The 24,310-nt window shown below is 43.7% G+C and overlaps 1 protein-coding gene across 1 annotated transcript in view; it reads right to left on the bottom strand.

The window, feature by feature from the left end:
- The window catches only part of CASTOR2 (cytosolic arginine sensor for mTORC1 subunit 2), a 119,042-nt gene extending 94,986 nt beyond the window's left edge, over window positions 1–24,056 (bottom strand). Inside the window, exon 1 of the mRNA XM_035559097.2 lies at window positions 23,739–24,056. Within this exon, the coding sequence (XP_035414990.1) occupies window positions 23,739–23,851 (113 nt within the window). The 5' untranslated portion in view covers window positions 23,852–24,056. The remainder of the gene's footprint in view (window positions 1–23,738) is intronic.
- Window positions 24,057–24,310: the final 254 nt, after the last annotated feature.

Here is a 24,310-nt window from a genome sequence, read left to right as displayed (position 1 = left end):
CTGGCAAGACTCTGCCTGTTTGAACAGATGCCATCAAGTGCTTGTCCACGTTGTGCTGTGCTGTTTTTTTTCCAATTTATTTCACCCTTCTTCTGCTTAAAAGAACAAACCAGCCTTTACAACCTGCATGTCCACCTGATGGCAAAAGATGACTAAACATTAAACCAGAACAATTTGCCATCCAGATCCCTACATACAGTTCTACATTTAAATGTTGTCTCCAACACAATTGACACTATACAAACATATTCCTGAAGTCAATGTCAACTGTTAGAACAGTGCTAAGAGGTGATGTTGAACAAAGTGGCCCTTTACTGGGAATAAGAGTACAGACTTTCCGTTCAGAAATACAACCCCAACTCCAAACTCTGGCTGAGAATTATCTGAGAAGCCCTACACAGGCTCAAGACAGACTCAATCACTCTGAGCAAGATCTGAACCAATTTTTTAACTGAAGATATAGTTAGACATTCATCATGCTTTTTTTTTTTTTTTTTTAAAGAAAAAAAAGTTTCCTTATCTTTTCTTTAGCTTTCCAGCTTCCAATTACCAAATGCATATAACTGCTTGGGATTCTACTTGGAATAAAATCGAGTACTGCTAATCTTTTTGTCTTACTGTCACTGATCCCATAGTATGAGTTTTTGTTGTTTTGCTTTTTTAACTCCAGGTTATAAAAATAAATCATCAAGAATATGTCTTTTAGACATCTGAGTTAGAAAAAGATGATACATGTGTAACTAAAGAGGCTCAGTCTGGAATGAAGTAAGAATACCTCAATTCTTATTTTAAAAATTAAGATTTCAATGTCATTGTTTTTGGATGAGTGGCTGTGTATGTATAGTTGATCTGCATGAAAATGTTTAAAGCCAACTATCTTGCATTTTTTAAACTCTAGATTCCAAAGAAAATGGCCACAGGCATGAGTAGGTTGTACAAACTCCCTTGCTACAAAGCTTGTATTACTGATTTTATTATTTTTTAATATATCCTCTATGTATCTTTCTGGAAAAGTCTAGAGAAGTATAATAAGCACTTAAAGAAAGTTACTATCTATCTCTGTAAAGTACTCTATGAATTCTAATCTATATCAAATGCTAAAGAGGGTTCACACAGACATCAACAAAGTGCTGTCCTCAATGACACTCTACAGAACTTAGTTGCTTTTTAAAGAACTCTTCTGCTTTTATCACCTTTGAATCCCACAAGGCTGCCTCCAAAAGAACCACTCGACTCTTCTTCTGCCAAAAGGAGGGTACACGCTTTGAAAAAGTTAGTAAGTAGAGCTTGGAAGCAAACAAATCTTCCAATTACACCACCACAGATGGGGTTGCGGCCAGGCGAGAGAATTGGGGAACAGCCCCCCCACTCCCTACTTATAACTCGCATTCCCCATTTATCAAGTTATTTAATCACATACCTAGCTAATAAATTTTAATGGAGTGACTCATGTGCTTGAAGTCAGGCATGCCTGCAGGCCTCCTGATGAAACAGGGATAGAGGGAGCGATGCATGTTGACCCTGCAGAAAAAACAACCCATCTAATATAAAACAATGTGGCTTTTTGTTTTGAAAAAAAAATAAAAAAAAAATCCACCTTCCTCTGTTGAGGCCACTGCTTTCAGAGAAACATCACCCAAGCTATCTGGTGTTTACTCTATATTGTGGAGTTCCAAAATTCCCTAAAAATTGGCCTTCAAAAAAAAAAAGCCATTTTCTAATACATGCCTTCAGTCACTGCATACAGATAACTGGCTAGACCATTCATGGAAATTTTAGATACCAGCTTAACAACGACTACTTTGATCAGAGGTGAAATGATTCCTGTCAGCTACGTCAGTCTTGCATTACATGAGCGATCCCAAGAGTTGATGCTCCCGTGGACCAATAACCTTTCTCTTGCCAAACTGCCTAGGCAGCAAGTTGCCCTTTAATCAGCATCTCCATAAAACACTGTCACACGTTCCTACTGAAACAATTTACAAACGCTCCTAAGTTTCCCACCGTAGTTTTCCCCTCTCTTATCAAATCAAGGTAAGAGAGAGCATAAGAAAATATGACAGGGGGAAAATATACAGCTTAATTACCTGGAAGGCTATGGATAATCAAAGCAAGTCCCTGGGGCCAAAACAGGCCAAATACATTCTGACTTTTCCATAAACATTAAATAGCCACAGTATACCCCTAATTACTAAAAGTACTCAATGCAGACTAAATTGTAACTGCATAATTACTCAGTGAGCACAAAAAATGAACAGAAAACTGTGTTCACACAGAGCTATGGAGGCTGGAGCTCAGCTCCTCGTGTATTAGCATTATGAAAAATAAATTCAAATCTAGGGACTTACCAAAGACTTCCATGCACTTAAAAACAATAAAATCTTCCTCGTTATTCTCTTTTGTAAAAGATTAAGTCCCAAGTTTTCTTACAGAGAGGATGCAAGAAGGAAGTAATTAGCCTTCATATCAAGCTTGAAAACAAAGCCCTAAATCATATGATACTCTAGTGTCAGCAAAAGGAAATGAACATGAAACAAAACAAAAAAAAAAAAGATTTCTTTATGGCTGAAAACACAGTAAAAATATGAGCCTCCCTGTCTGTGAACAAGCTTTAGTCAGAATTCTAAAAGCTTAAACTCCACAACTTGGTCAGCACTGGGCTACAACTGAGCCCGTCTTACTGTGCTTGTCCAGGGCAGTACCTGGAAAGCAGGGAAAAGGTTTTCTCCTGGCTCTTTTTCCAATACCCATTTTGCTAGGGAAGAAATTTCCTGCTCTTCTGGGGTGAAAAGCACTCGGGGCTGCCACCCTGTCTGCAAGGGAAGGGGTAAGAGGACTGGAAGCTGGGATAAGAGAACTGGAAACTCACACCTACTTCTGAGCCCTCCAACTCACCCCCAGACATCCCAGGCTTTACACTCAGGGGCCACTGGTACCCTCAGGCAGATCGGCAGCAAGCTGGCTCCTTCCGAGAGCCTTCCCTTCCAGGGGAACCCACAGCAGGGATCTAGCAACTGGTGGAGGAAGAGAGCAGACAGGAAAGCAAGCGGTTCCTGTACAGCGAGGATGAGAAAATATGTTGGAATAAATTGAGGGAACCTCATTAACAAAGTGTATTTAAAGTACAGGCTCTCCAGTGTAGCTCCCAGCTAACTCAAAGCCACCTTCCAGCTGCTGGCTATGGCTGCCGGTGCTCTTTGCACCCTCAGCCCCGCAGGCTCCCAGGACTGGCTTGCTATAAGGGTCAGGACAACATTTTAATTCACTGGGGAAAGAGGAAAAGGAGGATGCCACCCCAGCCTGAGAGGCACAGGAGGTAATAGTTCTGCTCTTCTGCCTCTTACTTCACCTACATAACTTATTTATCACAGACTGCCCACTTCAAAGGCCTGTTAGTCTAGTATATGTAAGCACTGGGACATACCCAACCCTTCACAGGCAAAAGCGTGAAGTGCTGCTACACGGACAAACCTTTCCTAAAAAATAGAAAATAAACCACTGCCGAGCTCAGGGTTTTCAAGCATACATTTACAGTGAGACCATGCTTCCTCTAGCACCCATCAGCTGCCCAACTGACAAAAAAATCAAGCAGTGTTTTTTTTTTCTTTCTGGCTGATCCCCTACTGAAAAGCCTGCTAACAGATTTCTGCCAATAGCTCCGTAGATTAATCCATCTCTGTCCCTCCACCAGGAAAATAAAGCCTCGCACAGACCAGCAGGGCAAGATGCTGCACTCGGCAGATACCAGAACCACACAGCTACAAGATACAGCTCAGGCAGATGCAGAGGTAAAATTTTTGCACATTACAGTATCTTGTTTTGTTGTGCCCTTTTATCTTCTAAGATACTCCAGAAATTAACTCCTAGCCCAGAATGTTTTTAACTCCATTCCACTTAAGATTGCAGCTCAGATTTTCTTAAAGCAAAAACACCATACAAAAAAAAAAAAAAAACAACATTCCCATTCGCCTCTTCAAAGGGGTGGGAAATTAATTTAAGGCCAATAAAAGCAGAATTCACTGCAGATAATAATTTCTAACTCTCTGAATTTATTGACAGCCATATAACTCCTCGACTTCTAGCTGAGCCAGTAGCACAAAGAGAAGCAGCAGCACTTATCCTGGCACACAAAGCAAACGAGCAAGGTCCACGCTACAATGACCTTGCCGTCTGGACATGTGGCGAGCCCAGTGCAGAGGCATTTCCAGCATTATCCTCTATAATCATGTAAAACTGTATTCTGATGAGAGGAGCCAAAAGCCCACGCTCCAAAGGCCCAGCTGATAACTGCAATCCATCAGTCCCCGTTATGGAAGCCAGGTCTCTCACATCACACAGAGATGCCCATGTTATCTCTTCACAAACATTAACAAATTGTCACACTTTCTGCATAAAGATGATGTTTTTCATTCCCCTAGTCGTACTGAGTGAGAGGAGAACAGCAGGTAAGAAGCTGATCCTATGTCCCCAGTGAAAAAACTGAAGGACTTTGTTCAGGGCTGCTGTATGTTCAGGATTAGGCCTGAACGGTTTGTGAGAGGCTCTGCAATGAAGTGGTTACTGAGCTGGGAAATAAAAGAATAAAAGCTGTGAATGCTGGTTCCCAGTTCTGTACCTGCTACAAAAGCGCTTCCAAAGGGCACAACCTGGTGGTGCTCAGCCTCTGCAACCACTGCCTTCACCATGCTGGTCACTGGGGCACACAACGGGGCTCAGCACCAGGACACATCGCCCTTGGGACGCCTTACTCAGGAATCCTCCAGCAGCTACACCGAAAAGGCCCTGTGCTGGAAACTATGAAACAGCTGTAGCTTCAGCTCCCACTTCAGTATTACACACCAGTGTTATCAGCCTCCATCTTCGTGCCAGGAATTCTGCAGGAATTTGCTCTCTGTAGACTAAGAGAAAGAAGAACAACAAAAAAGATTAAGGGGGGTGGTGGGGAAGAGGGAGAGAGAAGATAAAAGGCTTTTTAATTATAGTTTGACCTTCTGCAAAACAGGCTGAAAAAACTAATGTAATAATTCCTGTATCAACCCTGTAACTTGTACGAAGTCTTTCTGTGCAGCACTCATCCTGCCCGCTGTCCTACCTGCTGTATTGCAGCAGCTTCCAGCCTCCATTCAGGCATCTCACACGAACAGGCTCTGCCCCAAGGAGCTCACTTAGCTGCGTCAGACAAATCCCATTGCTCCAGCAGCAGCAAAGGCTTTAGCCAGCTGAGCACAAGTGGCATTTCTTCGAAACAGCACATTTTTGGAAGAACCAAACACCTCCAAGGCCTGCGATGCAAAAGACTATGGGTTCAGGAGGAGATCCTCCAACAACAAAAATACATACAACCCCTTCCCACACTCTTACATAACATGACTTTATAGGGGTAGAGAGAGCAAGTATAACAGTTGTGATATGTTGAAGCGAGTAACGTCACTCACTTCTTGCCTTGTACAACAGATTGACGGATTGCCAGTGCAGAACTTTCAGACGATTTCTAAAGGCAGCAAGCTGAAGACAAACTGTCAGTGGAAGGGCCAAGATCTTTTTTTGAAAATGAATAAACACAATCCTTGAATCCCCAAGCACTCTGGACTGTTATTAAAACAAAAGCACAATCCAAAAGAACAAATCCTGATATGAGCCCACAGAGGAGAACAGTCTGTCTTCTGCTTAGAAAAGATGAAAACTGCTTTCGTGAAAGATGTCATTATTTATGTATCAGCAATCCAGACCAAGAAAAACAGGTTAATTCTGGAAGAAAATCAGAGAGCATTATGGGGTTTTCAGAAACCCAGCAATGAATCAGCTAACCAGAAAATCAGATATTTCCACTGAAGCCAGTCTCCCACAATGACTCTTCCCAATTCTGGGCACAGCCATGACATCCACTTGTTTGGAGAAGTACATAAGAAAATATGTTAATAAAATGACACTGATCATTCCACATGGCATCAAAAATGAAACGTGCTCCCTGTCTGTCATCTGCAGAACATGAAAGCTGCTCCACAGATACATATATTTCAGGAGTAGATGCCACATAGGTACACAGATCCATAGGATAAAATGGCTTTATAGAGCTCGTTGCTTCAAACCTGTCAGTGTGCAAGCCTGTACCAAAGTCTACTACCAGTTTAACAGCAATGTTGCATGTAGCAAAGAAGGTAGGCCAAGATGAAGCAGTTTTTAAAGGTTTCCTGGAAAGATGCCGTGCCAGACTACTCTCTGTGGGAAGGGAGTTGTCTTCACAGCAGTCCTAAGAAAAGCTGAAACTCAATTCACTGGATTTCTGTAAAATAAGCTTCAGTTTCATCTGATGCCAAATAAGCAAAGTTGCAACTGCTGTGGAGTTTCAGTTGACACATAAAGCTTTATTCTGGAGCTGTGTGTACAGTAGGCAGCATCTACTACTCAAAGGGCCGTAAAGAACTGAACGTAAGCGTGCTGCAATAAAGAAAGTACCACTCAAATCTATCAACAAACAGGGACAAAGACTGTCCCTTTCAATTAACGTCAACATAGCCACTGCATGTGATGGGCCTGTAACACAACCACACAGCATTCCTGAAAAAAGGTCCAAACAAGGCACCAAAATTATAACAAAGACAGAGAGATAGTGAAGAGAAACTGCGTGTTTTAACCAGAATTATTTAAGCACTACAAACTTCAAATTTTCCTGTTCTAAGCAAAGCAGGCGTAAAGAGTTCGGCAATACTGTGACCTGTACCCAACAGATGAATCTCTTCACCTAAGCTTGTACAACAGATGTGTAGAAAGGACATTAAGGTCATTCCTCTCAATTTTCCAAGCAAAACTTGACCAAAACAAAAAATTACATGCAAGTTTTCCTAGACGCTTGGTCAAGTCTAACACCTTTTCTTCCTTGCACCCTCTCTCTCCCAGCACAGCATCCAACTCCTGCCTAGCAGTCTGAGATGCTCTGAAGTGTTGTGGACTATTCTTGATATCGCATCCTGCTCTGGAACAGCTACGAGAGCTGGAAACAAAACATCTATGACAGAGTTCTGAGGCTGCAGACCCTCGTAGCAGCATCTCCATGCTCACCACAATGCACAACAGCTTCAGACTATGGTGGAGCTGCTGAGCAACAGGACAGGAGCACTGCAAACATCAGTTATGCAGAACAAAGGGACGGATGGGAGAGCCTTGGCAAAATAAAACTAAGTAGCAGAAATCATACAAATGAGCCTGGACCAGGCTGGGGGGTGGAAGAACAGGCAGCAATCCTGTTGCCTGCTGAGATTCCTGAGCCGGGAAATGGACGATGAAACGCCAGCAGAAGGCAGCACGCTGCTTTCAGTCTGCTCATCCAGATCCAGACTGGGTGTGTTTCTGCCCTCTTCGTACAGGAACTTCACCATTTACATAATTTACCCGGAGATAATCAAGAGCTGGCTTGAATATTGCATGAATTAATCCAAGAATCCTTATGCATGCTACACCCAGGAAAATGGTTTATTTTCCCAGACACCTCAGCTGTATTGCTGTCCAGGTTTCATGAACTGGAGTCTGCAGAAACATTCCCCCTCACATCAGATTTTCAGCGTGGGCTCTACCTCGCTGAAATCAATGAAAAGAAACCTGTTGTCTTCGCCAGGTGTGAACTGGGCTATCAGGGCATTCCAAGCAGATTTGTAATGAAGTAATTGCCTTGAATAGTGACATTTATACTCTTGTACCTGTAGGCATGACGAAGAAAAAAATACCTCTTGCACAAGAAATCTCTAGTCAAGCATAACTCGAGAGTCAGCTGTTTTTCAATACAAACAGTAAGGTAACTTATTAGGCAGTGGTTACGCTATTTTAAAGTACACGCTGGCATTATTTCATACCAGCCTTTAGGCTTTACTATTCAATCTATTTCTAGTTTTCACCTTGCTGTGCTTTTTAACTTAGTACAATGCAAAATACAGTTAAATGGTACCACCTTGGAACTTAGGCCTAATGCCATTTGTTGGTCCTACAGCAACTGGAGCCAAAAAAACAGGACTTATTTGCAGGAGAAACAACCTGAACAACATCAGTTTGTTTTTGAAGGAAGACAGCAAACTCCTGGATAAGTGGGAAACATTCCCATGGAAGAGAAAGACACACCTGTAAGCTTCAGGTATTTCCTTATTATGAAAACTGATCCTGGGGACGAGAGCTATTTAACTCAGCATTTTTTCTCACTTCTTGCTACCAGAAAGAGTGGATTCATCCACAGCACACACAAAACTAAGTCTCTATAGGGACCATCATTTCACAACAACCTGATCTTTTCTGTTTATTAGCAGAGGCTTGACTTAAATTTTTCAATACTGTATACACAGACCTATATCGCATGAGCTAAAAGAATACCCCAATAATTGACAAGATTAGGTGTGGCCAAATGTTTTTCTCATGCGGTTCAGAGATATCGTAGTCAGGCAGCATTGTCTCAAAACATAACAAAAGATGACACTTCATCAGACAACATAGATGTGCCAGGCAATAAATCTTGCAGCAGAAGGCTCCTTCCTATTTTAATTCTAGCTGACACCGATGGATAGATACAACTGTCTTTCTCAAGCTACGACAGACAGGAGAGAGATGAAGCCAGAGCAAACACCCCAAACAACAGAAAAGAAAAAAAAAACAACACAACACACTGAAATACTCAGGATTTTATTTAAATCCCAGTGCACTCATTCTGGTCTAATAAAAATAGCCCACCCCACTGTTTGCACAATCCCTGAGATCAGTAGATATTATCCTACAGCTGCCTGCACTACTCAGAACCGTACGGAGGCTTGCTTCAGTGGGGCACATCCATCTGTCTCCCCCTCCCTTTATCGGATGCTTCATTTCAGCCCCGAGCACGAAACTGGTGGGAGATCTCCCCTGCCATGACTTGCAAATCTGTGCCCTGCTGACCACAAAAAGGTGTCCCTAAAGCTTTGACATTTTGCACTGTTCTAGGATCTGCCATCTAAAGGTTAGCAAATAAAGCTGTTTTGCAGTACTCCACAGGAGTGGTTTTTTTTATTTGGCATCTGACCATGGTGGTTGTCAGCACACGCAGAAAGGGCTCTCATGTGTAGCAGCACAGACCATCACAGACTACAAAAATCCACCTAAGAACAGGGTAAACGTGGCCGCAGTTAGCCCATGCCAGGTTGTGCTGCACTGGTTACAGCACTGGATTTGTCCAAGCCACCTAGCCTAAAGCTCTAGCTATGGTACTGCGCCGTGGGTTGGTCCTGAGGTAGGAAGCGTTCACTTTCCATCCCCAGCCACAAAATCAGGCAACAACAAAGTACAAAATGAAATCTCAGCACCTCGTCCCCCTTCCTGCACTCCAGCCGTGCACAACAGCCAGGCGCGTAAGGAAAAAAGCAGCAGTGGCAGCAGTAAGAGTCAGAGCCAGAAGAGTTTAAAACATTACCTCTTAAAGAGAAGATTTAGATATATTATCTAGTGAAGTCTATTCGTGTATCAGTGGCCACTTCTCCTTCAGAACAAATGATCAGAAATAGCTCCTTCAGTACTAGCAGCTCAGCGCTCACAAATAACCCTTTGACAAGAATCCAGAGTGCACTCAGGGAGTATATACAGCCCGCCAGGACCAGGACTCAAACCAGCTTGCTTCTCCTTCTTCCTCTCCTTCTTGTTGTCCAGCTCCCTGCATGCCTGTGGGTAAATCACTCAACCTTCCTGTGCCTAAATCCCACATTTGTGTAACAGGGATAATCGCTCTTTGCTGCTACAGAGAGCCATTGTCAGATCACATTGACTAGTGATTGACAGGAGCCTAGGTACTACAGACAGCACCACTGAAAATTGCCCCTCTGCCCCAAAATGCTTGATGAGAAACAAATGTTCATTAAAGAAAAAAAAAAAAAGATTTCAGATTCAGTTCCCTAGTAGCTACCACAATGTCCTTTCAAGATCAGGCTTTTAACCTGACATTAAAAAAACCTACATGCACAATCACATATGATAAACTTAATGACAAAACTACAGAACAAAGAATGTGGACAATACTGTTCGTTCTAGCTTAAAAAAAATTACAGCGCACTCAATTTGCCAGTTTTATAGGTGATGTGACAGGTCCTCAGTTCATCTTTGGACAATGTGAGAACAGAATGATTAGCAGTGTATGATGACAGTGATCACTAGCTGGTTCCTGGAGAGCTGATAAGTTATTAAGCTAAACAATGCATCACTATTATGAGCAAGTCAGTGCACTAACTGTAATTTCCTTGAAAGCTGAGCGGTGCATGATTATACTTGTCCACTCAGACTCCCTGCTGGCAGCTCCGTATTCTGCTATTGTTCAGAGCTCCACAGCCTCCCCGGTACCCAGGATACAGCCGCCTGAAAATGTATTCTTCACATCCAGCCCCCGTCGTGGCAGCTGTCATCTGAAGGGTACCGGGAAGAGAGACATTCTCTATCCTGAAGCACAGCTATTAGAGCCCCTGAAAACATGTGTTTTTGTTTGTCAGCACAAGCTACCTCTCATTTCTCGTCGAGGCAATTTCCATTTCAAGAGTGCTCTGACTTCAGAATGACATATATACATATATATTATATACATACATTTATACGTGTTTGTGTGTGTGCATTCAAAAACACACACGCACACAAGTACATCCCTGGCTATTTTCTTTATGACGCTCAGGAAGACTGCTGTTATTACTGGAAGCTCGAATGGACATCTTGCAACCCTACTTACGTTTCTCTCTCAAGGCATAAGCAAAGAAGACAGAGCATACCTTCAGTAACGAACCTCGGAGAAGCAGGAACAGAAAACGCAAAAGAGAAGGAAAGCCCAGCAGTCAGATGACAGGGATTTCAAGTGGCTAATGCAAACACGGACTGGAAACATGGCTCTTGTCTATCCTACCAGAAAGAGGCAGTTTAGCAGTGGTGTTGGTGCAGGGAATGGAAAAAAGAGTCAGGCTCCTACTACAGAGCTGCTCTGTGAGGTGAGCAGGTCGCTCACCCCCTCTACGTGCCTCAGTTTCTCCCTCCACACAGAAAGCCAGCCATGTCTCCCAGCTCTCAGAGATGCAGCCAAAATGCACCAAGATGGGTGACCCCTGAGCAGCCAGCGGCTGCAGGGATTGCAGCTGCACAGAGGGGCAGTGCGGGGGCCTGATGCTGCACTGCTGGAAAAACGGAGTAAAGCGAGTCCCTAACCCACATGGTTATGGGGTAAAAGGCGCACAGAGATCCCCATTTTGATTCCCTGAACTAATTCTCAGCAATGCATCTTCACTCCTTCCTGCATGAAGTTACACTAAGCCTCCCCCCCCCGCCTTGGTACACTTTCACCATGCTTTTGTCCTGAAAGGTTGTCAGCAAGCCTGTCCAGGAGGCAATTTTTTTCTTAAAACCCCCTAAGCGTTTTTCCCTCCCACAGTAACAGACATTTCAGTGTCTAAGCCCCATTGGCTTCTAATGAGCCTTGGGGTGCCAAGTGCTTAAGCCATTTTTTTTTTAAATGGGACTTAGGTGATTCTGAAAATATTATCATGTACCTCACATTAGATTTGATATAAAGTGAACATTAAGTGGGAAGAAAACCTGACACTGAGAACATTTGACAAGTGCTTAAAAGGTAGAGTCTAATTCATTTCAAACTTTGTTTTATGTAAGACTCTTTTAAGGAGCACCATGAAATTCTCTCATTGTCCTTTTCTCTGTGCTGATCCTGCAAGGAATATATAAACAGTAATATGTTTAAACAAGCCAAGGAAAATGTACCACTCTATTTTGAATCTGGGAACTGCTCTATTCCTGTCATTGAGTGTTCTGTTTTTTTTTTTTTTTTCCAAATGCAAGTAAGAGGGGAAAATCGTTATTGTTGGAATTAAAAATACAAAAGGAGCAAATGTAATACGCAAAACATGATACTAGTGATACACAGAAGACGTGCTTATCCTATAGTTCGGAAAAACGGTAAAAACCACTCCTGTTCATGTATCTCATACTTTACAAGTAAGTTATTTCTATCCCTACAATAAGATCTAATCATCTGACCATTCTCCTGCCCAGTAAAGAAGGGCTAAGAAGTCAAACAATCATTTGTACCCTGACTCCAAAATTAGCCATCCCACAGCTGCACTACAGCAGCTGTCCATGAGCCCATGCCATACACATAACCAAAATGATTTGGCTTCAAAGGTGCCTTTTTTTTCCCCACTGAACCTGGATCACACTCGGCAAGCTGACAACAACCTCCACAACAGCGGAGGTGGGAGCTGCTGACTCGGGGCCAGGAATCTCAACTGCTTGGCTATGATCCTCCAACTGCACCCGCAGCTATCCAGCCAACAGGGGCTGCACCTAAAGATAGAGTCAGGAACTGTTTTAAGTGCTGGGGTCATCTACAAATCCGTAAGAAAATGCATGGTTATGTTCCAGTCAGGGAGAGCTCAAAAGGAGATGCACTGCAGTAACATGCCACAGAAGCCTATCAAGCATAGATTAACAGCCAAGGATGTACTGACTCAAAGGCTTGCTGATATACTACTAACATAATAGAAAATTAATTTAAAGCATATACTGATGTACATCTCCAAAGGCCACCAATGTTACAGGAGGCATTTTACACACACGTGCACACACACTTTGTCATTTCTGACTTTTTTCCCCGTTTTATTTCCCCACCAAGAAGTAGGTCATTACCACTTGTACACTTCCACAACGAGATACCCATTGAAAACACGCTGCTTCACAAGCTCATTAAAAGCTAATAGATAACCATATTGTTTTGAGACTATTTCATATTTAAATCATTGCCTGAGATTACAATCCAGCCACCATCTGAACGAACAAAGCCATTCAGATGGGTACAGGACGCACAAAGTCTTTTTACATTAGTCATTCCAGTCTGATTTCACAGTGCTGCACGAAGGAAAAGTATTTATTTCCCTTATGCTGCGACACCAGAAGAGCTACCATGGGACAACTCGGTGATTCGGCACAATTCCTTCCCTTCAAGACCTCTCTCCTTGCCCAGATGCACGGCGTCGGTCCTCGCTAGCACGGAGCGCCTGTCCTGGGGTCAAGCCCCGGCGTCCCCCCGAATTACAGCACTGCGATGGGTAATGTGGCAAGGCACAAAGCCAAGGAAGTGACTGCGTGCACAGGAATTATGAGAACCACTCAGAAAGGCAGGGCGTTGGAGTAATTTGATACGGGTATGAGGGCTATAGAGAAAACTCTTCCATATAGTGTGGTTTCATCGCATGATGACTATTGCAGACGGATTTCAGGAGCTGTGCAATAACCAAAGCACCAGTTTTCCTGCAGGCCATCCACCACACAGTGCTGTGTGCTAAAGTCAAACCGAGCACCATTTGGACTCCATGCCATTCTAATACTCTCTCTTACCTGTGTCAAGAACATAAATAAAACTTTCACGTCGAGGGCTGGGGTTGAAGTGGCTTCATTAGTCTTGTACATCCATCTAACAGTCCTACAAATTGTAATTCAGCTGCCTGCACTGATACAAAAGTGAGTACATGCCCTTTCCCAAGGCCAGCTTTGCTCTTATCCAGCTATGGAATTTTTTGGCTTCCACTTTGTTTAAATTAGAGCAGCCTCGAGGCTGCTCTAACTTCAGCTCCTTTTTTTCTTTAAACAATGTGCAGCCAATAAGCAGTTTCACATGAAATGCTCACGAAGAAACATAAAGGACCGATAAATTAATGCAACAGACAGTTCCCCTTCCATACTGAGGGACCTCTCCAAAGCTAAGAGGTCATATAACCCCACTATTACCTTCAAAAACCACTTCGTCCTGTTTAAATGAAACATTAAATCACAAGTTATACTAGAATAGGGAAAGCAGTGCCAAACAGAACAAAGTTATAATGTCGGGAAGGTCAACAACACCTCAACTCACAGAACAGCAAAGCCACGTGCAGGGCTTTAAGTACAGGATTCACCTGGCCAAAACCCTGCGGGACCATCTCTACTCAACTGTGCCTTAGCTGGGGGGGGCAGTCGGACCAGATGATGGCCAGAGATCCTTCCCAACCTCAACCACTCCGTGAAGATGTGCTGTTTTCTACTTCTGTAACAGCACTGTACCAGGCTTGGACTGAAAACACCACAAAAAGGTTAAGGTCCTACTACAGCATTAACCAGCGTTAAGTCCCACAAGAGGCTACCATGTGGTTATGAGACCTCAGTCACCAAGCCAACCTCGTGCTTTGTCGTTCTTCTCCCCCGTTGAAGAAAACCCTAACGCTTGCTTTGGTCAAGCTGAATTCTTGCAAACCTCTGCTTTGCTCAGCCAAAATCATTCTGGTCTAGCAAAGAGGTCCCCGCTGGCCATCAAAATGCTGAGACACCTGTGTGCCAGGGACACTGAAAAGAAAGTAAACGTTAAACCAAAAATCTCCATGTTAAAAGCAATGCTCTGTTCTCAAGGAATCCCATCATTTTATCCATTTCTAACTACCATTGCCTCATCTGCAGTGCCAGTAACTCAAATCCATTTCATTTTCCAGAATAACGTATTAATTTTATTTGCACAGAAATCTCTACAGACAGTCTACACTGCTGAGTTTTGCCTGAAAAAAGACCTCTTAACAAAAACAACGATCTATCTTGATTTGTGTGCCCTAGCCCACAGAAGATAAGCATTGCAGGACACACGGCCCCACCACTTGCTGCAGAAACCCATTCACCAACTGTTCTAAAACCTGTGGTGAGCTCGAGAGAAGGAGCCACAAGCGCGTATGGTTTCACACCTTGCTACCTCGGCACACGCAAACAAGTCATGCCCAGTAAAACTCTGCCTGGCTGATGAAAACACCAAATGGGTGATAACATGCACCTCAAAACACATCATCTCAGTATTTTACAGTCTGTCCCAAATTTATCTCCGCAGCAATGAGAGGTGAATTCTACCTTGCCCATTTTGCAGCCCGGTAGTTAGTACATGAAAACAATTAAAAGTACAATTTTATTTTAACATTATAAAATCTGATCTAAAGATTCCAGATACCTGAAATCATTTTTCAAGTGATGGCATCTTACGCGTAGGGAAGATTATTTAAATAAGAATTAACTATCAAAGGAAGTATGTTTGTTGCTGAAACTCCAAAGCAAATTTAACAAGTCAATTGAGGAGAAATTGGTGACAAAGCAACTGGAACCAGTCCATTTACGCAATAAGCCAGATTTTAATAGCAACAGCATCTTCTGCAAGAAGAGTAATTTGAAATGAGGAAAATATTCTCTCAGTTTAGTTCAGAATGATCACTAGTTCATTCCAGGTTGAGACACAAATTAGGAACTGAAAAAGCAAGTAAATTTGTTTTTTCTTTTTTTTTTTTTTTCCCCTCCAGTCTGCAAACAAGAAGTAGGTGTGGGAGGCTGAGATCTACTAGCTCTAATCTCTTGACAGGCATAGTCTCACGTCACCATCAATTCAGTTTGTTTTATACAGATCAGAACAAATTGCTTAGTTGCATACACAAAATAGGTTCATACTTTTTCTAAATACTCAGCACATTTAATGTTGTTTATTATTTAAAAACAGCAAATGAAAATGCTTGTTTGCCACATTATAACCAAACTCCAATTTCCACCCAAAAGCAGCGTGAAGAAGATCACAACTGGAAGATTAATCATGTAATAAATAAGTCATCCATCATTTTCAAAAAAGCATAAAAATAAAGACTGAGTAAATCTATGTAAATGTATACAGTTGCTTAGATGCATACAGAGTATATCCTTCTCATTACTAAGAACAACCTTTTTTCTTGTTGCCGAGACCACATTTATTTGCAAGTGAGTGCCTTAGAGGCTATCAGCAGAGGAGAGTCAATCGCTCTTTAGGAAAAGAAATAAAAACTACAAATGTTAAACAAGAATAACATGGGCCATTTCCATCAAGGTCTCTGACTTGTCAACTTCAGCCAACTTGCCCTGTAAAACAGGATATATTCTGTAGCATAATAAAGGGTTGAATGCTGATCTTTTAATCACAGAACTAGGATAAATATTCAGGTATCACTAAAACCAGAGCATATCATCACCCAGATCCTCTGACACACAATATTTCTAAAAGTCTGAACAGAAAAAAAGACAGGAAAAGAGAGTCACACCTACGTTTTAACTGTTCTACCCATGTCAAAACTTGTAAATTTTCCCCTCCCAGCTTTAGAAATTGCCACAGCATCATTTAAAAAAAAAAATCCACCGATTTGAATACTTTTATATAATGCTTCAAGGTTGCATTTTTACTTTAAATTTGTGTAGTTTGCAATACCTTATGACATCTCTGGTATCCTTTGTAATGAGGATGCTAAAACTGTGGATTAAGAAAAGGAACGTTTCCTATACAGTTACGTCTGCATCAAACACATTCACACTTATGAAGCAGTTGGGTTCCTTCTTTACAAACAATTTCTACTAAAAAAATTTGGGCTAAGGATAGCCGACTGGCAACTACAAGCTACATCTCCCTACAACTACTGGACAGTAATAGCACAAGTATCTTAAAAAACACTTATTCCATCACATTAATGAAACTGAATTGGACCAGAAAGGTCTGAAAAGCAATTGCTTTGCCAACTGAGCCATCCACACAATAGCGCGTCTCAAAGTCCTCCAAAGATTACCAATGGTTTGCTGCCACCAAACAAACTCGCTTGTCTTTTCCTCGTGCCAATGTTGTGCTAAACAGCAACTCCGATAGCTCAGCGTTAATGCTGTGAGCCCTCTGAAGTAGGCTGCAGTTCAGAAGGACTTTTTTATTTTAATCTCCAGTTAAGAATATTTAACCAAAGTAAGGAAGCCAGTTCTGGTTGGTGAGGAAGTTTAGGCATTCATTGCTTTCTTTTGGTTGTGAAAATAAAACTTTATCAACCAGTACAAAATGTTTATGATACATCAGACCACAAAAATGAGATCTGATTCTCTGTTTCCATGGGCAGCACAGTAAAACTTAGTGCAGTAAGTCTGAAACTAACGGGACTGTATAGTCATGAAAAAAGCTTTATCAATCTTTATTTCCTTTGTTCCCTAATAAAACATTTTTGTCTGTTGTTTTCTCAACAACTGTACCTTATAGTTAGTTATACAAAACCAAGCTGAGCTCAGGGGGAGGAGAGATCTTTTTACTTTGAAATGATAACTGCAACTTACAGGCTTTGCTCTGTTGATTCTGAACTGCAATGAATGGAGTTATTTCCTCACATTCCTGTTGTATAATTCTTCCTTCACCAGCCTTCACCTATCAGCAGATCAGAACTGGAGTTTACTCTGGAGTTGGCAGTAAACAAAAGAACAAATCTGCACTGTTTCCTCTGAAAAAGAAATTGTAGCCCTTGTCCAAATACATCAAAAAAATCGAAACACACAGGATGATTAAGTTGTGTATTAGATAAATGAGGTACTGTGCTCATCAGATATAAAAAAAAAAAAAAAAGAGTAGAATTAAGTGAAAAGATCTACATATTTATAGAGGACAAACAAGGCACTGTCAAATAGTTCCAGCTATCAAACGGGGCCTAATTTAAGTTATAACTCAGCGGCAGGAATAGCCTGTGGATTCAAGCTATTGTGTTAATGAACAACTCAACTGTTACTTCTTGATGACAAATGCACAACAGTCATGCGTTCCTAAGCAGACATGCAGCGCTGCTGCTGAAGCAGAGGAGCACCCAGCTTGCAGAGGGAGCCATCTAGGAACTAACAAAAGCCACATTTTTCATTTAAATATTGACTTTCATCTGAAAGTAATAAACAAATATTCAGCTGAAGGGAGTTTTAACAATTTACATGGCAAAAGATAAATATTTTTTCCTCTTTTTTACTTCTCAGCTCAACATCAGTGGGCACCAGTGCTGCTTCCTCTGCATGACTGAACTTGTACCGTATCCCCAGATGATGGATTGCATCTGTGCAACAGCTCTGCCCATGGACAGCAGCAGTTCAGCACGGGAAATGAGGAATAACAACCACCCCACGACAAGCTACAGCCAGGTGTTTGTTTATTTAAAAGGCAAATGTCCAAGTTCAGATGGGGGGTGGGTGAGGAAAGGGAGGAAATCTTAAAAAATGAACAGTTCTGTTACAACGGCCAACATCTAAACCAAACATTTCTCCAGCTACAAGGCGCTGTGGGTTTGGTCCAGAACTGCTTCTTTGGTCCAGATTCTGCCTTCTGAATCCCATTTATTTTCTAAGTGCTCCTGACAGCTTCTGACCGGGCACCAGCCTTAGCGCAGGCTGGGGACACAGGGACACTTGCCAGGCAGAGACAGGAGTAAACCAGGGCAGTGTCAGAGCAGAAAAGAAAGGAAAATCACAACGTTTGAAGATAAGCAGTAAGAGACTACCAGGAAGGAAACCTACTCTTTACAAGGTTTAATGTATTAAAATACCACAGAATGTCCTCACATCCCAGTGGTAGCTGGGACGCCCAGCAGCCCTGAACAGAGCCATGACATTCACAATTAAAGAGCTGATGTCCTTCGTTAGGCCCAAACAAACATCTGTTCGCTCTCCCTCTCATTTGTTTGATTCTCCCCAGTTCTCGCTGGTCCCGACCATGCACCAGCAAGCTCAGCACCACACAGGGACAAGGGAAGGCAGTCAGGAAGGCCGAGTGCTTTTGGGAAGGGCAGGCAGGTGGCTTCGGCCACTAGGCTCCCCATCGCTCCAGCCTTCTGTGGCGACTGGACATCAACGTTTGGGTCCCTCCATAACTGGTGGTCAGCCAGCCAGGCTGAAAAAGGAGTCCCCAGACCTCAGATACCACACACCAGAAAGAAAAAACAGAGCCTTTGCCACACCAAAAGAAAACAAGAGCAACCTGTTTCGGTGAGTCAAGACCGCAGAAGCCTCCATTCAGTGGTCTTCCTGGGACATCCCGGGTGGCAGAAGCCAAGAGCAAAAGGTTTTAACAACAGGAGTAACTTATCCTTGCCAGAAGATCACCCAATGCTGCAGACTGGTCTGTACTTTATAAAAGGGACATAAATGCCCCTCGTTTGTCTAAGTTTATACCAAAGGAATGGACTACTGATCTCCTGAACTCCCTCAAATGATGCACATTTTAAGATATATTTCAAGCACTTGTTCATCCTATTATGTTTTGAAATCCAAAATAGATCTTTTATTACAGTATCTCCAATTTCAGGACACCTAAACAGTAAACAAGTGATGAGGGAATGAAAAACACTTATATTAATAGCAACAACACATTGCTTATAAGTAGGGGTGTCGATTATTACTAAGCAAAAGGGACACATCACCAAAGAAACTATCACAAAGTTAGCAAAAATAACAAACCTAGCTTCACAGCTTATTCACATATGAAAGAGAAGCCAGTTTATTCCACACAGCTTATCGTTGTTTACTTCTCACTACACTTTGATTGGAATGAACATTTTTAAGCACCTCTCTGAGAACCCTTCCTGCCTCCGAGCGTCCCCTGGCAGAGGCAGCATGACAGCAGTGCTGAGTATGGGGCAGAGCCCAGCCTGGCTCCTACAGCCCTCCCGGCTCCTCTGGGAAGCATCTCTTCTCTCTTGCACGCCCAGCGCCGTGGATCTAGTGCCAGATCTCAAATCTGAACCTTGCAAAGTGCCTGTGATTCTGCTTGAAGCCACCGGTGTGCACAGACTGCACTTCTAGAAGGCAACCTGGGAGCCTTGCAGAAAAAAACAAGATGCTTTAGAAACGGCTGCCTTAAACACTCCTGTGATTGAGGTCTCACCCTTCACAAATGGAGAACTTGTTCCTTCTCTTTAGCACACTGAAATAACAAGGACCACCACAAACTAAATGCTATCAGAAAACTCTCAATTAGAGATTTTACGATTTTCGATGCTAGGCACAGGACCCACTATTATTTTAACTGCCCAGCTCTATGAACAAACCAACTTCATCCTAATTATAACTTAACATCATTAGAATTTAAATAATACCTTTCTCCCTCAACCACTTCAGTTCTCTGTTTACCACCAAACCTTTATATTAGGTACTGGGACCCAGAGAGGAAAGGCTACTTGTTAACTCATTGACTCCAGATGTTCAAGGGTCTATCCCAGCACTACCCAGAAATCAGCAAGCAAAGGCCAGTTCCTTTATACAGACACAGTGCTTGGAAAAACCCTGACCCCACTTGATTCTCCAGGACTTGAACTCTCCGTATATATTTTTATAAACTCAAAGACAAGGTCAATCTCACTTTTCCCTATTGCATGCACTAGTGGCTCAGTGCAGGCGTTATCCAAGACTTGGAACTGCCCTTCCCTCCCCTCCATCCAGATTTAATTCCTATGCTGTAGAGGGAGACGTAGTTAGAAGTGTGCTGCAAGCAGGACGAAGATCAAGACTGGAGTGTGGTAACACAGCAGGATGTCTATCAAGTCCTCAAGCAGGTTATTTGGGGCACATCACCCAATAGCATGAGATGTTTCAACCCTGCAGAAAGGAGATGCTTAATTTTGGTGGATGGGAAGCTGTTCTTCTTGCAGCACTACAGGTGGGAAGGATGAGCACAGTTCTCTGCCCCTGAGAACGAACATTTACAGGGGCACGTACAAAAGCAAAAGGATGCAGTGTTAAAACCAGGCACAGTTACATTTTCATACACAAACACAAGGCACACCTTCTGAGTAGGTGAAGATCCTTGGCACCAAGGAACCCGTGAGCCAAATGCAGACAGGTCATGATCAGTAAAACACTAGGATGATGACGTTGAGAGCAACAGCAAAGAGATGAGGTACATGCAAATCTTCAGTATGCAACTAAACATTACAGGGACCTGATCCTCCACTAGGGTGCCTGGCAGAGCTCAGGTGAAGTCAATGGGTCTGCACTTATTTACACAAGCAGAGCACCAAAAGCACATTGCTCAACATAACTAAGTCGAGGTTTCATTATTAGTTATCATTTGACTGTCTCAATGCATCTCTGCATAAAATATCTCATACCTAACAAAGTTATGATTAATAGTGTTTGTCTTTCAGCTCAGTTCAGCCCACTGTTTTATTCACTACTGGTCTCACCTCTTCACCTCGTTAACTGCTTTCTTGCTTCTGGCCATCGGAATAGTTCCAAAATTGCTGTTCTTTGTTCAAAAAAAAATACTGCTATTGTAACAAGCTAAATTAAAAGACTCATGACATGAACAAGGGCAGACAAAGTGGCAAAGGCCAACTAACGAAAGGGAGATTTGTTACTTTTCCTTCCCAAGAGGATTAAGAAAAACGTACAAGATTTGAAAAATTGTTCCAGCCCTATTCCCTAGTGCGCGAGACTGTGAAAGATATTCCAATACTCCCTCCAGATCACTTCTCAGAAGTAAGAGCCTATGTAAAACTGGAGTTTCTTGCGTTACCAACATAAGGATACTGGTGATGTCATTGCCACCTCTATGGATCACATCTGTCCCTCAAGTCATTATTTCTCACTGGCAGCCTTGCAGCACAGGTAAGAGCTCTGTTTAAGGTCTCAATGGGAAAAAGATAGGTAGTAAAAGTAACGGGCATCTTTATTATCTCATCAGAAAAGATCAGCAGAGATGTAGGCCACCTTCTGCTTTCACCCCCCACGTGGTCCTTCCCTGGTGGGGTGGTTGGGGGGACATTTGTCTTGCACATGAATAAAAAAGTTGTCATCTCCTGGGTGCATCCACTTCTTAGAGAAGTGAGAATAAGCCAGCAGGACCATAAATTCAGTTACATCTCTCAGAGACTTTCGCTTCTCACGCACACACATCCATCAGAGCAGAAGATCCATGGGGCAGGGGTCTTGGGTGCAGCAACCCAGAGGAGAAAGAGCAACATCTCAGCACTATCGGCTGTCTCAAGAACAACACAGGCAAGCTTTCCCTTCTCTCCCCTACATCTCTACTCTCTGCAAAAACAACAAAACAAAAGGGAAATAAATAGAAGTTCCCCATGCCAAACAAAACCTTTCCACAAACAGTTTTCTTCCTGACCAGCGAGGTTCCACAGAAGCGTTATTGATACTCACTGTGCATGGAAAGGGCCAGACACCAGTGGCCAGAGGAATTCCAAACTGCCCAGTGCTGCACCCCAACGTGGGACCAGGTATCGCACCCCAGGGCAAAGGGCACACTTGCTGTCCAAGCCTTTCACACCTCTCTATGTACATATATGAAATTTAGCATGAAGCAAGAAGAAAACAGGACCATCCCATGCACTTAAATACGTAAATAAATCAGTAACCCCCAACCCCCAGCCTATGCATTAGAAGTGACAGGTTTGAAGATTTCATTGCTGACGCCGATAGCGACACTTTGTCAGCGGGGGGAGCAACGCCCACCCCCCCCCCCAAATCAGCAACCGCTTTCAATTAGCAATGAAATAACACATGAAAAACAGAAATTTAAGATTTAAGAGCCTTTAATACCCTGCTGGGTATTCAGGGACAGCAGTAAACAAGGTGCTGATGTGCATTACGCTGCAAACAACGTTAGAGCTGAGCCAAATGGGATGAGCCCCAAATCAGAGTGAGATTTCAATGCATGAAGTTTAACTGTGAGATAAGGGACTGTAATCAAATTACACCACAAATAGGTCCATTCATCCGTAAGCATTATTGCAGAGAGAGGATTGAATTACAGCTTGGAATAAAACAATTTAAGAAATAAAAAGCAAATTTATTATCTATTTATTATTGTCCTACTGCCAAAGAAAATTTCCCACCTTCATTACAAGAATGCTATCTAAGATGAATCTGAGGAGAAAGCTGAAATACCAATTATCAGGCTGGAAAAACAAGAAGAGTTTGAGTCGTGCTATTTACATTCCCATTCCTCTTTCTGAATAGAGCAACAAAGTCAACAAGCGAAGTGAAGACATAAGAATATGCATTTGCATTTCAAGTTGTTTTGCTGTGAAAGGCCTAGGCAGCGAGGCACACTCGGTAATACTGGCCAGAGCGTTTTCTTTCCTTCCCCTAAGAAAAAAATAAAATTCTTCACGGTGCCTTCCATTACAGTTTTTTTTTTTTCTCCTCCAGAAAGCTATCACAATCCCTATTACTCAACACCACGATTTTTAAAGAGCACCAAGTGCAAGGCGAGCATTTCCCCTGCCCTCCTGCAATCCGGCAGCACCAAAAAAACACCTTTTAGCGCAAACCTTTGGACGAGCCGCCCCGCCAGCGAGCGACAACAACCGGGAGGGGAGAAAAAAAAAAAAAAAAGAAAAAAAAAAAAGAAAAAAAAAAAAGAGCGAGAGAAAAAAATAAAAAAGAGCAAAAGGGAAAAAAAAAAAAAAAGCAAGAGGGGAAAAAAACACCAGCACCAAGCACTCCTCCTCCTCCTGCCGCTGCCTTTGTTGTCCGGCGGTGGCCCCGAGCCTGCCCCCCCGGCCCCCACCTGTTCCCGTTGCGCTGCCCCAGGACCTTTTGGGGGGGGACCCCAAACTCCGGCCCTCTCAGCTTGGGATGGGGCTGGAGAACTGTAGGGGGGACACCCCTGTCCCCCCAAAACCACCCCTCTGGGGGGCAAGGTGTGCCCCAGGGCCAGCACCCCGGCTCCCAGCGAGGAGGGTGCCCCCCCAAAAAACGCAGCACCCCCGGGTGCCCCCACCCCTGGCAGCAGCACCCCGGGTGCAGAACGGCCGGGGAGTGTCCCCCGAGCTGGGTGCCCCCAAACTCCCCCCCCCCCCGCCCGGGGGCGAGGAGGGGGCTCCCCCCAAACCCCGTCCCCTTTTGGGGAGGAGCAGGGGGGGGTCCCCGGCACCCACCTGGTCTTGGAGGAGAGGAAGGCAAGTTTGATCAATCCGTAGGTGAAGAGCTGGATGCTCTCCTTGGCTATGCTGGCCACCCGGAGCCTGTGCTCTAGGATGTGCAGTTCCATCTTTTCCTCTTTCTCATTTGTAGTTCATCTAGCCCCGGCGTTAATGGGGGGGCTGGGAGGGGGGGGCTGTTACTGCCGGCGCCCCGGGCTCGCTTTTTGTGTTGCCGTTGCTTTTATTATTATTTTTTTTTCCCTCCCCCTCCTCTCTCTCCCTCCTTCCCTCCTCCTCCTCCTCCTCCTCCTCGCCCGGCTCCTCTCCCCCTGCCCGGCTCCGGGGGCGGGGACGAGGGTGCAAAAGTTGCGCGGGGGGGCGCGGAGCGGGGCGGGCCGGGACCGGGGCCGGGGCCGGGGCAGGGAGCGGAGCCGAGCGGGGCCGAGCCGAGCCGAGCGGGGCCGGCCGCACAAACAAGTTGCCACTCACGGCCCGCGCCTGCGCAGCGCCCCGCCGCACGCCGGGCCTTGGAGTCCGCGCAGCCACCGCCGGGTGGGCGCCGGCAGCCCCCGAGCCCCCCCCGTGTC

Source organism: Cygnus atratus, chromosome 20, assembly GCF_013377495.2.
Source record: "Cygnus atratus isolate AKBS03 ecotype Queensland, Australia chromosome 20, CAtr_DNAZoo_HiC_assembly, whole genome shotgun sequence".
Classification (NCBI taxonomy): Eukaryota; Metazoa; Chordata; class Aves; order Anseriformes; family Anatidae; genus Cygnus; species Cygnus atratus.
The sequence above is the reverse complement of the archived record's forward strand: the minus strand, read 5'-3'. Positions and strand labels throughout refer to the sequence as shown.